At 35.9% G+C, this 18,519-nt stretch overlaps 1 protein-coding gene across 5 annotated transcripts in view; it reads left to right on the forward strand.

Annotated features, from left to right (window-relative positions):
- evi5b (ecotropic viral integration site 5b) overlaps positions 1-18,519 on the forward strand; it is an 82,066-nt gene that overhangs the window by 54,609 nt on the left and 8,938 nt on the right. For all 5 annotated transcript variants that reach the window (XM_056459895.1, XM_056459898.1, XM_056459896.1 and 2 more), the window contains 3 exons: positions 1,399-1,545; positions 1,914-2,009; positions 14,746-14,841. In XM_056459895.1, the coding sequence (XP_056315870.1) occupies positions 1,399-1,545; positions 1,914-2,009; positions 14,746-14,841 (339 nt within the window). The remainder of the gene's footprint in view (positions 1-1,398; positions 1,546-1,913; positions 2,010-14,745; positions 14,842-18,519) is intronic.

Consider the following 18,519-nt stretch of genomic DNA (forward strand, 5'->3'; position numbering starts at 1 on the left):
CAAATACCCCAGTTTGTCATGGGGGCATGAATGAAATGTTCATGAGTGAAAGTTAAACTGCCGAACTGCAGTTAAAGTCGAGACATTGAAGATGAAACACTCAAAATTACATGAGAGACTGCAGGACACGTGAACAGCCTGGTGACGCAACATTCAAAAAGCACTTCACGTATTTATATTATTGTCTTATTCAGATTAAGGCAAATAACTAGATTACTGATGTCCATGTAAACATAGTCAGTGTGTCTTTAAAGTAAGTGAAAGATCCAGATGGGCATCCTGCTGATTTGATTCAGAAGGGCGCTTTTTTGTCAGACAGCTCATCGGTTTGACTTTCATTCATTCACCGTCATTAGTTTTAAAAAGCACACACTCCATTTGATTTGTATATATTGTACTGGAACGCATTAACTCTACAGGTGCCTGATAGTTAGCTGTGAAGCTAACGTTAATCATAATTTACTCGAGTGCACATCTCAATGTCTTGCGCCCCCTTAATAGGTGCTGGCGCCGCCCTGGTGGTATATATGGTGGTATATAACCCCTGTGCTATATGATATATAGTTTCTTATGTGTGTAAATATGTATGTACAGTGCTTAGCATGTACAAGTACACCCCTCACAGATCTATCTTATTAATTCATGATTTTAATAGGAAGCTAAACAATATTATATTTGTGCATATACATTAGATTAGTCAGTACTGAAGCCATATCTGGAGCTTATCTAACAAAACAACTTACGATGATGGTCCAAAACTAGTACACCCAAATCTATATGTTATAGAAAAATACAAAATACAAAAAGAGGAAAAATCAGGAGAAGCAAAAAAAAAATGTGAAGAATTTAGTTGAAATTTTGTAGGTTGTATTTTCTTTGCAATATTTTTTTTTGAATGAATTTGTATTGTCTTTCAATTTCTAAATATGTTTGGTGACTAAAATATTATTTTAATAAATATATCTGTTTATTAAATCTGTTTTGTTTAAATGCACCAAACTACATTGCCTATATTCTCTGAGAAATGGATAAAAACATTCATGTTTAAAATGGAGTGTACTCTATTATGCTGAGCACTGTATATGTATCTGTGTACTGAAAGACTTCCCATCCCTCGGGCAGTGGTAGTTAAAGGGTTGATATTGGCAAAATAACTGACTGGCTTGTTACAAAATTTATTATAATGAAAGTAAATGTTTTGAAATGTGTTCTGTTGTCCACTGAAATTAAAGTGGAATTGAAAAAAATGATTGGCCAGCAGAGGGAGACAAGGTTTATTAATTGGTGCTCTTAAATGATGGACCTTATATGTTTGGCCACTGCTTTATCACTTCAGATTGTAGTTCATTTTTCAGTTTTGGGAAAAATGTTGAACTCATTTATTTGACCTGTTAACAGAATCAGATACATAGTAATCAACTTCGACGAGCAGAACTCGAGGCACGGAATCAACAGGATCGATTGCAGGTTTTGAGCAACCAGAACAAGATGTTGCATTCAGAGCTGCAGGAGACAAAGCGGAAACAGGCTGAAATAGAGTGCAAGGTGAGGATCATTTGCATGACATCAACAAGTCAAGGTCAGTTCCACAGCCCGACCCGAACAGACTTGATTTAAATAGATTCTATTGCATTAGGATTATCTTAAAAGTATTTATTTACTCTAGTATCTTACATCTAGCAGTATGACCTTTATGCACTTGGTAATCTGTTACAAAAAAGCAAAATATGCCTTTAATTATGAAATCTTTGTATGATTTGGTTACATTTCCTCATTCATGACTTAGCTTTAAATAGAGTTAAGTAGTTCCTTTTTAATCACTTCAGTTTAAGAGAGCATGTTTTTCTGCTCTCGGCTAAACAGAAATAACCCATTCAATAAAAGCTGTTTCATTTCTCTCTCTCTATTTACAGAATAAAGAAGAGGTAATGGCAGTGAGATTGAGAGAAGCTGACAATATTGCTGCCATGGCTGAGCTTCAGCAGCAAATCTCTGAGCTTGAGATTCAGGTAAAAAAAAAACAAATAGCACAGAATTCACACTGACTAGCGCAACACATCAGTCTCTCTATAGCACAGCTGTTCAGTACCTTTTCATAATATAACTTGTGTGTTGCTTAGCTCCTTGAATACCCGTTATGTTTGGTTCTATTGTGAAATAATCAAACTCAATTTTTTAAATTGGGGTTTAACTCAGGAATTCTTTGTCTGTTTTCAGTCTGACGGTAAGTTTAACGTAGTGACTATCCAAATGCCCCCAAATTTTTGTTACAATCCTAGTAAAGAAAAATAGCATTTGTGGCATCAACAGAACAGATGTTTAAGATTTGTCTTCTTAACGTTTTAAGTTCTAATCACCCCCCCCTCCAACCACTAAACATTCTTATTTAGAAGGCATTGCTTTTAAAATTCCCATGGCAACTTGTCAAAGCTTATCATGTGACATAGCAACCCCAATTATTTATTATATTTGTATGATATAATATATAATATGTATATATACGTATACATTATGTAAACAAACCAGAAGTTTACATACACTCTAAAAAAAGGAACATTACCATTTTTTTTTTTTAAATGTCTGATGTTAAATCATACTAAACGTTTACTATTTTAGGTCCGTTAGGATTACCTAAATGATTTACATTTGCTAAATGCCAGAATAATGAGAGAATTTTTTATTGAGAATTTTTAAATTAATTTCTAGACAGTCAAAAGTCATACATTTCCTTGGTATTTTTTTTAGCTTTGCTTTTAAACTGTGTAACTTTGGTCAAATGTTTTGGGTATCCTTCCACAAGCTTCTCACAATAGTTTGCAGGAATTTTGGCCTATTCCTTCTGACAGAATTGGTGTAACTGAGTCAGATTTGTAGGCTGTCTTGCTCGCACAAGCTTTTTCAACTCTGCCCACAAATTTTCTATAGGGCTTTGTGATGGCCACTCCAAAACATTCACTCTGTTGTACTTAAAGAGCCCATATTATAGATGAAATAGGGTCATATTTAGGTTGTAAGGGTCTCCAACAACAGTCTAATATGCATGCAAGGTCAAAAAACACTTTCATGGTCTTATAATCTGCATTTATTTTTACCTAATTATCTCAGCGACTCCCATATGAATCGTTCAGTGATTCATTTGTTCCCAAACCCCTCCTCAGCGCGAAGCTAATCTGCGCTGATTGGACCAATAACAGCCTGCTGCGATTGGTCGACGTCACTGACAGGCTTCAGCGCGAGACAGAGTGAAATGGCCAGCTGCTAATCAACAATATAAAAGTAGTCACAGTGCACACACGCTTCATAGTGGATTTTGGCTGCCAGTGGGTGAATGTAAATACAGACGATGGACTAGAAAATACTGACGACTAACTATTTTGTTGAGCAAAAAGTCAAAGAACTGGCAAGGAGATCTCCTAGCCCGTCACAGTCTGCTCTTCACACACACACACACACACACACACACACACACACACACAGGGCCGGCGCATCCAGAATAGAGACGGCGCGGCGGGACCCGTTTGTAAAGTGAGGACCCTCCGGTCCTCACTTTACAAACGGGTCCCTTTCGTTTTCACTATCGGGTTGAGGGCGGCGTGATCATCCGTTGCCTAGAGAGACACACACACACACATACGTCGTGTTTGCTGGCCTCACGCATCACGCACCTGCCAGTCAGCACGTAACCTTAAAGGGTTAAACAAATTACGGACAGCACTACTACGGTCGGTTACAGAAAAGTTCACGCGGTTATAATTCACTCACCCTTTAATACGTTTTGGTGCGATTATCACCCGCTTTTAAAAAAAATGTAATGTTTTGAATGAGAAGCTGTAATGTAGCCGCGATTTAGCCGTGGCAGGATGAATTTTGGCGTGGCGCCCCGCCATGGAATAATAAATGTAGCCGAAACCATGTAACTAATTTGGCAGTATGCTTAGCGTCATGGTCTGTTTGGAAGACCCAGTTGTGGCCAAGTTTTAATTTCTTGGCTGATGTCTTGAGACGTTGCTTGAGTATTTCTACATAATGTTCTTTCTTCATGATGCCATCTATGCTGTGAAGTGGACCAGTCCCTCCTGCAGCAAAACAGCCCAGCTACATGATACTGCCGCCCCCATACTTCAAAGTTGGGATAGTGTTCCTAAGCTTGTAAGCGTTCCTCTTTGTCCTCCAAATGTAACACTGTTCATTATGGCCGAACAGTTCAATCTTAGTTCCATCAGACCACAGAACATGTCTCCAAAAATTATTCTTTTCCCAGTGTAATTTAGCAAATTGTAATCCGGCTTATTTTGTTGATTCTGGCTTGTTGATTTTCCCATGTTGTCACACAAGGAAGCAGTGTGTTTGAGGTTTTCCTTAAATACCATTCTACAGTTGTCACTCCAATGAACTCAAATGTTGTTAATTAGCCAATCAGAAACTTCCAAAACCTTGACACCATCATCTAAGCTTTTTCAGAGGCATAATAATCTTATTGTATGTAAACTTTAGACTTTCAAGACTTTCAAGTTATAACAATTTCTCAATAAATATCTCTCATTATTCTGCCATTTAAGCATAACAAAAACAAATTTGATAATCTTAACCTACTTAAAAGAGAAAACGTTTAGTCACATTAACATCTGACTTTTTTTAAATGGTTATGTGCCTTTTTATACAGTGTATGTAAACTTCTGGTTTCAACTGTGTGTGTGTGTGTGTATATATATATATATATATATGTGTGTGTGTATATATATATATATATATATATATATATATATATATATATATATATATATATATATATATATATATATATATATACACACACACATTCACACATACATATATATATATATATATATATATATATATATATATATATATATATATATATATATATATATATATATACATATATATAGAGAGAGATTTTTTGTTATATATCATGTTTTGTTAGTTTTCCCTTTTTCTGCAAATATTGACACGTTCTTATTATTTTGTGAAATATCTGCTATTAAAATTCTCAGATATGTGTTGTAAGATGAACATGCACTTCACCTTTTAAACAGCTTAATAATGATCCTATTATTTGATCTATGATGGGTGATGGGCACTGCCAAGTTTAGTCTTTTAAAACTTTTTTACTTCCAAAATACATGAAAGTAAGTGGATGTTTAACTGGGAGAGGAAAAAAGTAAATGTTCTAGTATCATAAACGTTGTGTTCCAGTTACATTTCAAAATTATTACCATTTCCATAGACATCAGCATGCATTTTTCAAATCTTAAATGTTTTGTTTAGCTAGTAGTTATTTGTATCTGAATATCTGAAACCTAAAATTAATGCTATTTGTTAGATAACTGATAAATTTTCATTTATGATAAGCACCATGCATCTCGAGTCATCAGAATAAATTTTTAGCGTTTGATGACAATGCGTTCTGAACTTTCTAATCACACGGGTGTGATCGTACACGTGAAAGCACTTTTTCAAAATAGTTTAGGGAAAATTTTACAAACACAGTGTGCTTTTCTTATTCATGATTGGTATTATAAATAATATAAGGTGGTATTTAACTTAAGGTGAACTCTAACTTGTTTATATCTGTAGACATCCTGTAGGTGCATAGAACACCTGTGAAATGATTACATTGCTTTGTAATATATGTCAAAAATCTGAAATGTGTAGTATGATGTGTAAATGTTTCAAGTAAATCATTTCAGACTTACTGTAAGTACTGCAGCCTATGCATTACAGTAAACAGGACCACGTCTACCGTGATTGAAAAGCTGGCGTGTTTTGATTTGGGGGAAAGATTATATTAGTAAGATCTTCTGGATAAAAATGATTAGTGAAATGAGCCTAATTTCAGAGGAAACGCTGCTGTTTGAAAGTTTACTGTTTCCCATGCAGGAAGGCAAATTATTTTAAAGATTAGCTCAGTATGTCATCAGCACCCTTTTATATCAGTGTGGGGTGTTTGGTTTTCCTTTCTGAATCCGATATAAGCTGGGCTTTTTTTTTTGTATGTGAAACTAAATCTCACCTTTGTGCGAGTTTGCTCATTTCTGTTGCAAGCTTTTCTTTTCATCACTTACTTTTACTTGTCGACGATGTTTGATGTTGGACAGTCTGCGTCATTTCTCCTTTTGTTGTTTCCTTTCCTAGATTTTACATGAAGGTTTTGTATTTTGCTAAATGTGTGGGATTGCAGAAATTGCTTCAGTTCGCTACATATCAAATTAGACAAGCATGCTTCTCTCAGGCAAATGCAGCTCTTAGCTGTGGTTCTGTGGTTTTGGCTACCTACATGGTTTTTACCCTGAGGGCTGTGGGCAACAGATCTGGCTCACCATACTTTAAATCATATTTAGGCTGCTGGCACTGTACAGCGAATGAGAGAAAGAAGCTACCCATCGTTTATCTATCGGTTATGAATATCACAGAGTGAAAGCTTTTTTCATAATTGAAATTCATCTTAATTTAGGCTGACAGCATAAATGCCTTTTATTGCACAGTATACAGAGGTAACATGTAATAGAAAACAATTAAATGTTCTGTTTTAAATCAGAATATGTTGTGTTTGTCTCAAAAAATCAAAAAAAAAAAAAGAAAAGCTGATTACAGGAGACACGCACAAAAATGTCAATGTAAAAAGAGTTTGTATATTAAAAACGTTTGAAATATTTCATATATTTACTTTTCCAATATGCATCAAACCACAAAGATATTATAGTAACAGTATTTTAAGTGCATGCCAGAATAAGTATGGCATTTGCTTTTTAAATAAGAACGTCTATTCAATAGTCATAAATTTAACATTAAAAATCAATCAATCAAAGTGGTGATCATTACACTGAATGACCATGTTGTAATTTTGAAAATGATTTCGGTCATATTAGTATCAACAAATGACTTTTTAAACTGTACTCGTTTTACTTGAATATATTGAATGTTTTCTATATCTACGCAAACACCAAAATGAGATGTCTGCTCTTTGACCCACATACATCAAACCTAAACATGCATAGCAGCTCAACAACATCTTCACATCAGATGAAGTCCGCAGGTTGCAGAGAGTAATTTCTGTCTTTTTTATGTTGTCAGTTGTATTTGAATACGGTTTGGGAATTAAATAAACGGCATTCTTGCAAATTCACACCAATTGCTGTTCACGCAAATCGATGCACAATTTAAAGTCTAATTACTCACACCCTAATTCGAATGAATTATGAAGCCTTTAAAATTTGAAATGGTTATTCATTATTGTTACTGCATCATTCATTCACTCACCTTTCACCCACTCTAAGTTTGTCATGTTCCATTGCTGGAAAATAGAACACCATGATGTCACCCCAGATTTTTTTTCTCTTAACACTGACTGTCTGACTCACCTGGTGTTAGTGTGGTTTTTATTTCATTCATTGGAAAGATCCACTTTAAAGCGAACCTATAGCTCTGTCTGACACCAACACCAACACTCCTAATCAGGTCCCCAGCATACAAGCGATGCATACACCTTTGTAAACACCCACACAACATGTCAGACCCAAGTCTGTTAATAGTGCTTTTCACTGAATGAAGCTAGCACAACCAAAATGTAGAGCATCTGCACTGCTCCTTTTCAGCATTACGATTGTCTAACTTAAAAGTGTGAAGGAGTGGAGTTTTTTTTTTTGTTTTAACACCTTGCTTAGCTCAGGGTTGAAATGGCTGCTTGCATGGCCCATGGGACCGCAGCTTAGCTATCTTCTTTACCAGATGAGAAACCACTTCCTATCACGCAGAGAAACAAACTGAGCTATAATCAAAGCTCACATTTTGCTTTATGCTTTACCGCTCTGGATTCGCATGATCGATTGTGACAGAGACGTTTAGCCCTGCATGTGTTTGGAAGATGCATGCATAAGCGAGAACGAAGAAAGGGCTATAAGAGAAATCTCAGTAGCATAGTAATATGTAGCTGCAGAGAGGAACGGTGACATTTAGTAGGAGTGTTTCAAATCACAAATACCCGAAACACTTTGGTGTCTGTGTTTGCTGCCATGCCAACCTGATATAGAACAACAAACACGTCCTATACGTTTTACCTATGCCAAATATTCCAGACTGTGTCAAACCAGCACGTTTCAGTCTGTCAACAAATACACAGTAACTGTTACTGTGATGATTAATTTTCAGCTAAGAAAAAAGTCATAATAAAAAAGTTACATATTTTAATAGTTTATAACAACTGATGTGTGTATGTACAGTTGAAGTCAGAATTATTAGCCCCCCTGAATTATTATCCCCCGTTTTTTTCCCCCAATTTCTGTTTAATAGAGATTTTTTCAACACATTTCTAAACATAATAGTTTTAATAACTCATTTCTAATAACTGATTTATTTTATCTTTGCAATGATAACAGTAAATAATATTTGACTAGATATTTTTCAAAACACTTCTATACAGCTTAAAGTGTAATTTAAAGGCTTAATTAGGTTAACTAGGCAGGTTAGGGTAATTAGGCAAGTTATTGTATAATGATGGTTTGTTCTGTAGACTATCGAAAAAAAATGAGCTTAAAGGGGCTAATAATTTTGACCTTAACATGTTTTTTAAAAAATAATAACTGCTTTTATTCTAGCCAAAATAAAACAAATAAGACTTTCTCCAGCGGAAAAAATATTATCAGACATACTGTGAAAATGTCTTTGCTCTGTTAAACATCATTTAAAAAAGAAAAAAAACTTCAAAGGGGGGCTAATAATTCTGACTTCAACTGTATGTGTGTATGCACACTACACAGCACATCAGATATTTAAAAAAAAAAAAAAAAAAAGCATAATGTCACAATAGGGTTAGTTCCACCAGATAAGAATTGCTCAATTTAACGAAGTTGTATCTTCCCCAGAATCAGGACAACAGTTCAAGTTCATCAGCATCACCATTTGATCAAGTCATTGTGGCTCAGTTCTGTTCTGCTTTTTGTTTGAGACGGTTATGCTGTTTACCTGTTGATTGTGAAGATGGGTTGCATTTAGTCTTTGGACTGAACAGTCAATGTGCTCTCGTACATGTCCTCCAGTATTGTATACGTCATTTTGCATATTTGTACTTATTTTCTGTATTTCTTTTTGCATTTTGCACTTATTTGGGGATTTATTTTAATGATCTAATCACACAGTTTAATGGGCATGGTGCAAGGTACACTTGCTTGTCTTGTCAGAATTAATTTTTACTATTTTAAAGATGGAAAAACAGTCAGTGCATGGTCTAAAATCTCCCACTCCTCACTAAGAAAAGGATATTCTTGTGTGCAATGTTAAAGCACACAAGCAGACCGACTACAGAACATGTTGAATTAAAATCAAAGGCCCCGGAAGTGAAGATGTATGAAGAGGTAGCAGTTGTTATATGTAGATAGACAAAATTAATCTTTTATAATTCAATCCTTTATTTTTTCATATTTAAAGATGTTTGTGTGCTGCTGCGCATCCCTGTGTGTTTGTAATGTGCATTGTGGACACTGTCTCAGTGTAAAATGCTGTGAGGGCAGGCTTTCAGTCAGTGTTAGAATGATAAGCGGGCAGCTTTTCCCAGAATTTGATGAAAAGACTCATCAAAAATCTCGGAAATGGCACATCTTCGGTGTTGTTCATAGGCTGCCCTAGATAGTATGTTTCAAAAGTGTTGAAGAGATGGCCAAATGATAAACTGATGTTCAGCAGTGTGTTGTCCACAACTCATTCCTCATGCCAAAGGGAAGTGTAGATAATTGAGCATTGTTCACAGCAACTGCAAGGCCACACAGTCTGACATATCACCAGCAGTTACAACAGTGGTGACCAGGCCAATGTGCAATAGCTTGCAGTTTTAATATAGACTTCCATTTAACGCATAGGCCACATTAAGCCTATATCTCAACAACACAATCCTTGACACATGCCAGATGCCAGTTGTGGAGAAAGTAGACCCATAAATGGCAACAAGACAGTACACCAACCCAGGCTGCCAGAATCATGAAGAATGGAACCCAATCACACTCAAGGAAACGAATTTATGTTAATGCCCTGGCCTCCGAATTTACACGACATGAGCCCAATCAAACATTTTTGGTTTAACTTGAAAAAGCAGGTTCACACTGTATCACCACCACTCAATACAATGTATAGAAACTGGAGATCCTGATGTTGATATTATGGTACCACATGACACCTGATGTTGATATTATGGTACCACAAGACATTTTGCCACTTCAGCAAATCAGTGCCTTGCTTTGTGGCTGCAAAAGCAGTTTAATGAAACAGACATTAAATAATGAAAACATCACTAATAGTTTAAATAAAATATCTGCAGACATTTAGCAAATATTTCCCAGTGATGGGTTGCAGTTGGAAGGGCATCCGCTGCGTAAAACTTATGCTGGATAAGTTAGTGGTTCATTTGATTAATAAGGGGGCTAAGATGAAAAGAAAATGAATGAATGAATTTAGCAAATAGCTTCTTTCTTAAAAGAAATCACATACGAGTTTAATTGCTATCTTTCTGTGGCTGAAAAACTGATTTCGATTGATTACACGAGACATGATGCATTTCAGTAAATTGTACTATTCTTTCAAATTGTCTTCTGATTTTCTTGTTTATTTTTTAAAGTATTTGTAAAGAAGAGATTATACAATCATCATCTTTCGCATGAGACGTTAAACCAAGGTCTGGACTCTATGTGGTCATTTAAAACCCCATAGCACTTTTCGTAAAGAGTAGGGGTGTATCCTGGCCAAAGTCCCTTCATCGACCCTTACCCATCATTGCCTCCCAATCATCCCCATCCACCAAATTGGCTGTATCACTGTCTGTCTATTCCACCTGTAGCTGGTGTATGGTGGGCGCACCGGCGGTGTTGTCCTGTGGCTGCAGTCACATCATCCAAGTGAATGCTGCACACTGGTGGTGGTGTGGGGAAACCCCCCCCACTCATGATTGTGGAGTGCTTTGGGTGTATGGCCATTCACAATAAATGCGCTATATAAATACACATTACATTACATTCACATGGTCTGTCTGTCCTGCCACATTAAATGGGTTCAAAACAACCTTATTGTCTGAATTTCATAATAAAAATATACGCATTAGAAATGTAAAAGTAACAGCACAATAAATGTGATTAATACAATTATAATTATTATTTAATTATTATTATAATAACCAGAATTTTAAAATTGGTGCGTTTCAAGAATTAATGACATCATACATGTTTCTTTTTTTCTGTATACTTTTTAAAATTAAGTTTCTGATTTTATCTGAGCAGCTACAATCTTCATGAGACGGTGACACCACTAGAATACATTGAAAAGGACAATTAATTGGCATGAACATGTTTTTTGCTTGCGGGGGTCTCCGCAGCACTGGACTGCTGAAGTGAGGAAGCCATTACTCAGACGCTTGCTGTCCTGAGCTGCAGCCTGCCACCTGCTGATTTTATGCAGCTGAGCGTAAGGAAGTCAGCTAACTGCCTTTCCTTTATCACAACACAATAAGGGGGAGGGGGGAGAAACCTCAAGAAAAACACAAATTCTTGGAAGAAAGCTTGAGATCCCTCACCATCCACATTCTCTGCGTATCAGAGTGCTGCATACACAGCCGAACGCCAACCACAGGAATTGAAAACACCCTTCTCTGCTAAGGGTGCATGTGTTGATCGTACCTTAGTACCTCTGTCGCACCCCGTTTTGACATCCCCTTTTTGACTCCTCTTTCTATCCTGTGTGGCTTAGCGCAACAGTTGTGATACAGAGGAAAACGGCTTTTTTGCACCATGCTTGTAGTGTGAGAGAATTGATTCCCTTTTTCACAGGTGTAAACGAGGAGGGTAAACATGTTATGTTCAGTAGTGTGTGCACATGTCTGTTTAATACCGCAGCTCCCTCAAGGCTTTCACAGCAATGGAAAAAACACAACTTTTAATGCCTTAAAGTCTGTTCAGATTTAAGGTCCTGTTATAATGACGGTTTGCTTAGAAGTAATATGAAGTTGGAAATACTTTTGCAGTGATAGGGTTATCAAAAAAATTACTATCCCAGCTGAGAGACATTTTTCAGAATCAGAATCAGAAAGAGCTTTATTGCCAGGTATGTTCACACATACGAGGAATTTGTTTTCGTGACAGAGCCTCTACAGTGCAACAGGATTACAGAGACAGGACAAAAAACAGATAATAAATATATATATTTTTTTAAATAGAAGTAGTGAGTGCAAATATACAGATTGACAAGTGTATGTATGTGTTTATTACTATATACAACGTTGTATGTGCAGCTGTTATGTGCAAATTGGCATGTAAAGTGTGTTGTTAAATAAGTGTGTATGTGTATAAAAGTGTATAGCAAGTAGTGATGTTGATTTCGCAATTATTATCATCAAGTGTTCATGAGATGGATTGCCTGAGGGAAGAAACTGTTTCTGTGTCGGGCTGTTCTGGTGCGCAGTGCTCTGTAGCGTCGACCAGAATCTTTTTAGTTGTTTATATAACAAAGGTTGGCCTTGGGTTTTTAAAGTTTCTAGGGACACCTATGGTGAAAATCATCTTTTGTAAGCTGTTTGGACAGAACCGTGTGTAGATATAGTGTGTCCACAGTCCTGAGTGTCTTTTAAAAAATTTCCTGACGTTAAAATCGAATTAAAATCCCTTCCATTTTGAGGCCCACCACAACGTGACGTAGGAGTGTTTCCCCGCCCACAGAATTGATTGACAGCTACATAATAACGTGTTCCGTAGTAACGCACATAATCATATCCACAAGACAGGAAGAGCGCAAAGCAACTGGGATTAAAAGATCTGTTCGGCACTCTGTGATCATCATCAAATGTGATCAAAAATGAGTTTACATGCACTGTTTTAAAAAGGTTTTAAAAGTATGTGTTAATTAATTACAGCGATTTACTACAGCTTTATCAACACAGCCGCATGTCAGTACAATTATAAAAGAAGACTCTTCAATCCCGGTTTGTGGATGTTAAATCAGGTTTATTTTGTATATTAACATAACGGATATCCATACAGCAGTGGATATTAATGTGTATCCTGTCACATTTACCATGCAAAAACAGTGCATTGTTAAACGCGTGTGCTGTGTGTGTGTCCGCTGTGTGTGTGTGTATGTGTGTGCATGAACTTTGTAATGGCATTGTGTGTGATTTATCGGAAGGCTTGAATAAACTCCACTACAAATACAATAAATAATCATTGGGAAAGTTCTTACTGTAGTATTTCTCACAAACGTTAGGTGAGATTTGCTTCCTTCATGTCTGTCACTGTGCTGTTTATCTGACGCAGAGATTGAGGTACACTCTGACAGGCATGTGGGAACGGTAGGCGGGGAGAACTAGTATTAGAGGCACAGTCCACAAAAACGGCTACAAAGCAGAAAATGTCAATGTTCTGAAAGGTATAATAAATAATCTGATGGGTGTTTTGAGCTGAACAGACACATTTTGGAGACACAAAAGACTTCTCTTAAATCTTGAAAAAGGGGTAAAATAGGTACCCTTTAAAGTTTTTCTAATTTAAGGCAAATATTAAGCTGTTCTTAATTCAGATTTGATTCTGTACTTGAATATTATTGGTCAAATTACAACAAATATTTTGCACTATGCAATGCCATATCAGTTGGGCTACCAAACAAACAAAGAGGAAAAAAAGGCAGAAAGTATATGTGTCACCCTGCTCATATTTAATTTACACGTGCATTCAGCCCTTTTCTTTTAGGATAATGGAATTTTTTTAGTATTGGAAGATTTATAAAGAAAAAAAGTCACGTACTGGAATAGTGGTAGTTTTCGTGTGCTTTAAGTTTGTAAAAACAATATAATAGATCATGTAAGGATCTGGCTATATTATCATTAGGCAATGAAAAAATGTAGTCATTTTCACAAGAATGAGAATTGTTATCCAATGTATTAAACTTGAAAGTCAACTCTTTTTAGTTAATCAATTGATAGTTTATACAAGAAGTGTTCAAACCAGTTCCTGGAAGGCCCTAGCTCTGCAGTATTTAGTTCCAACCCTGCTCAACATATGCTTGTAGGTTTCAAACAAGCCTGATGGACTCAATTAGTTTGACCAAATTAGTTGTTTAATTAGGGTTAAAGCTAAACTGTGCAAAACTGTGGCCTCCAGGGTGCGTCTCAATCAGCTTCCTTCTGCAATAGTCAGGGCCCTGATCAGGGAGTTAGCCATTTTAAGTGCTGTCTCAATCACAAAAGTTCTTCCAGTGCACTTAAACGTTTCGCACGGTGAAAAGTCCCACAATTAATTGTAAACATCAGGGCACATCAATGCTCACTATGCTCTCTGAGTTATACGTTTATATTTAACATAAATGAACATAGCTAGACAGCTAGACATAGCTAGACAAGATCAATCTAGCAAGCATTTATAATTTGATCAATCATTGAAATGTTGCAGGTTTATGAAACAATCAAATTATTTAGCTATAATTTACTTTAGAAAAATTAATTCTGCTGTTGTTTTGATGATGTACAATGAGGACGTTCTCATATCACCCTCAGAGTCCCAATGTGTAGTGAATCCAGCTCATCTCAGGAGCTGATTGAGATGCAGCCCTTGAACCGTTTACAATGCAATATATTTACAATACTAAAACAGACGGTTACGAAAATATTCTTTCTATTTTGGCAGAACATTATTATTTAAATGATTGCTACTTGTTCTGGGTGATTTTAATATTTTTTATCTTTGTTCTTTTTCTATTTAGAAAGAGGAAGGAAAAGTCCAAGGTCAGCTCAACAACACTGATTCCAGCCAGTACATCCGAGACCTCAAGGATCAGATAGCAGATCTCAAGCATGAGGTAATAGAAATGAGATTTAAATCAAGTTTGAAAAAACATTTTTTAAAGTTTCGTTATGTTTTGTTTTCGTTTAAGCAGTTTTCAGATATTTCTGGTGTACACTGTTAAGGATTTGTCACAAGTCTGTATTGGTGTCAAATATACAAAGCGGTTGTGATATTTAACCCACCCATGTGATGCCTCTTTTCCTGCCTGATTTCTTTTGATCTTCTCTTTTTTTGTGTGGTTAGCTTATTTTTCACAAGCTATGCGAGCGCTTGGAACAGATTTGTTAGTTTATTTCACAGGGCTTTTCAAGTGTTAGCTACGCCCTGCACACGTGGCTTCTTCCTGCACTTCATTTGCCCTGCACACACACCCCATCACACTGTTTAGTGCTACACCTATCCGCTCACAGGTGGTGTTATAACCACCCAAAAATCTGTTCAATCTACTGGGCCTCGTATTTTGAGTCATGAGGTAAACGCAGATCACACAGAGGTTTATTGGCATTAGCATTTATCTACAGCGTTCTGCTATATTTAATTGGGGAAATTTATGAAAATTTAGCTTTATTTATCTTTTGTTCTATATTTGATCTTTTAAAACGTACCTGTTATGCTTTCTTATTTTTCCATTTCTTTATTATGAAAAAAATATTTAATTTATTTTATGAATTATTTAAAAGATGTTTGAATGGTTGATTCGATGACTTGTTTCATTACTAGATGAATCAGCGCTTTTGAATGAATCTTTTGAAAAAGATTCATTGACTATGTTAAAACGGTTAATTGTCTTAATGTACTGGTGTAATGATGTACATGTTTGTTGAAGTTACTTTAAAAAAAAGGTGGTTTACTGTCTTGATTACTAACGTAAAAATCAGTGTTTATATCTAATATACAGGATCATAGCACTTCTCTCAAAGTTTTACTTTTTATAAAGAAAAGCTACCACAGCTTAGAAGTAGAAATAACTAACGGCTGAACCTTGTTCCTGTTTGTCTTTTAATTAATGGTGTCTTTTGTCAAATAAATATATTGGGCTTTCAGTCTCATTGGATTCCAGGTCATTTCACCTGCACAAAACTGTTATTTGTAATCATTTAATATCCATGTTTTACTGTTTAATGAACTATGAGTTACTTTGTGATTTCCCAAGACGATTCCTTATTGAAAAACAGGCAGACACATGACATCTGTTCTTTTGAACCTGAAAAATTTCTCAAAGTTTAATAGATGTAGCCAAATTAGTTTCATTTTAGGAATAAATAGTATTTGTAGTAAGATGTTATACATTTCTACCTTTCTAAGAGAATCATCAAGGGCCCTATCATACACCCGGCGCAAGAAGTGTTTTGCGCAATCTGTTGCTATTTTCATACCAGCGCAACCCTAATTTTCACGTTTTGTGCCACGTTGTTTAAATAGCAAACCCATTTGCGCCACTTTGAGGACTTATGGGTGTGCTGGTCTAAAATAGAGGTGTGTTAAGGTGCACTGTTGGCGCATAGCAATTTTGAATAACTGAAATAGACTGTGCCATTGACCATCCAAAAGCAGGTCTAAAGTCCAGCGCAGAGCCCGTTAAATATGTGGGTTCAAACACGTGCACATTGCTTAATACACACAGGACATACAGCAATACACAAATATCTTTACATATGAAAATAATTAAGGATGAAAATATTCTAAAAATTATTATTTTCTACATGAATATAAAAACCAAATAGAAATGCCTTCTTCATGCCTCCATGCCTTTTTATTTTCACTTCATTCATGACAATTTGCATTTATATAATGTTAATATTATTCGTTTTATTCATTATATGCATATTTATATTTGTTTTAATAAAAACTAATTTATATTTGTCCACCTGTCTGGGTTTGCACCATGGGACATAGGACGTGTGTTTGGATATAACTGGTTTTTGACCACACTTCGTTATTATTGTTACTTTTATTTGTTTGCTGTAAATTAGACCTGAATTTAGAAACAGTATTGAAACAAATCTTTGCACTTAACAAACAAAACTAAATATGTAGGCTAATGGATGTCTTCAGTGAAGTGCGTACAACAACGTTTCCTTATCCACTAAAATAAAGGAGTAAAATAAAGTGTAATAGTAAAGAGAAAGAGAAAGTAACGAGGCCAAATAGAGGAGGCTCTTCTTTATCCTCGCACAGATTGTTTGTTTAAATGTTTTCTCGATAGTGAAGCCTTCAGTCTTTCCACTTAGAAAGTATGCCATGTAAAAAGCAAATGCGCCATGTCGTTTATGCAACTGACTCTTAAAGGGAATGGGAGATGAGACTCTGATTGGTTTAATGCATGTAAGGCTCAAAACACTCCCATAACTGATTAAGAGATTAAGCACAACCCTGTTAGACCATGCGCCGCGGCTCAGAGCGTATTTTTCTGTCCTTAAAAAAGCAAAAGTGGATTCGGACATGCCCTTAATGCTTTTGCGCCATGCGCTTTAAAGTTTGCGCCAAGATTGTTAAAATAAAGCCCCAAGTCTTTTTGGAAATTGAGGCTTTAAGGACACTTAAACAAAAGTTTGAAAGAGGTGCTGCAGTAATGTAAATATTGTTTTTTGTTTTATCATTTATTACTTTAGACCATGAAGATTTTCTATGGATGTTCATGTCAAACCTTTTGATAGATGCTTTCAATTTGCCATTTTGGATCATTGTGATCGGTCAGCTCAGGAAATCCATAGCATTCTAGCTGACCCTTGAAAATAAAGTTAAGAAATTGTAAATGAGCATAATGTGGCACATTACAAAAAACTTTCTGTTTGATAGTGATGTTCTCGGGAAAAAAACAGCAACAGTGACATCAAGGCCGTGTGTGCTTCTCCATTATTATAGTTAATGATAAACTGCATCACACTTTATATGGACATTGTTCTCAGCCCCACAGTCATGCCTAAATAATGTAGCACCTTATTTGTATGCAGTTGGGCAGTGAAATCATGTTCAGGTTAACACGTTCAGAGATCTTGTTATCAGGACTGACTGCTTTGTAAGAATTCAGCTTTAGTGGTGTTCTTATTTAGTGAGAGTGATTACATTTCTGTAGGTGGTGTTTGTGGCCAATGTGTTGTTTTGGTTGTTACCTTATTCTGCAGTTGAGATATCAGGTCATTTTTACTTACTATGGTATTGACACTTCAGATCCTGTCACACGTTGAATAGTTTTCAGAGGAATTATGAGTAGATAGCTTGACATTTTTAAGTAGTGTTAATTTTCAAATTACAATAAGTGTAAAATGTTTAAAGTCAAGAAATAATAATGAAAATTGAAATGATAGTTTTGTGTTGTCACTATGTGGAAACTAGCTGTAATTTGGTATAGCGGGGTTACAAATTCTTTGATATTTATTAAGCATTAAAAGGGACTGTGGGTATCAAAATTGTGCAAATTATGTTTCTTACACTTTGTGCAAGTAAAATAATGGTGGTGCCTACTGTACAATGCGTAATATAAGATGGTTGCACACGATGATCTATTGATCTATTGATCTATTGCATGGTAAATAGAAAACAAAAGCAAGTTGTGGCTCTTCTCACCTGGTGTGCGACAGGCTGGAGAAGGCTATTTGAGAGTCTCTTACTGACACATTTACAACCTCACCTACAGCAGCTTTTTAAAGCCATATACAATCGCACAGCCTTTTTAAACTTCTTGTTGCTC

Source organism: Danio aesculapii, chromosome 6, assembly GCF_903798145.1.
Source record: "Danio aesculapii chromosome 6, fDanAes4.1, whole genome shotgun sequence".
NCBI classification, from domain to species: domain Eukaryota; kingdom Metazoa; phylum Chordata; class Actinopteri; order Cypriniformes; family Danionidae; genus Danio; species Danio aesculapii.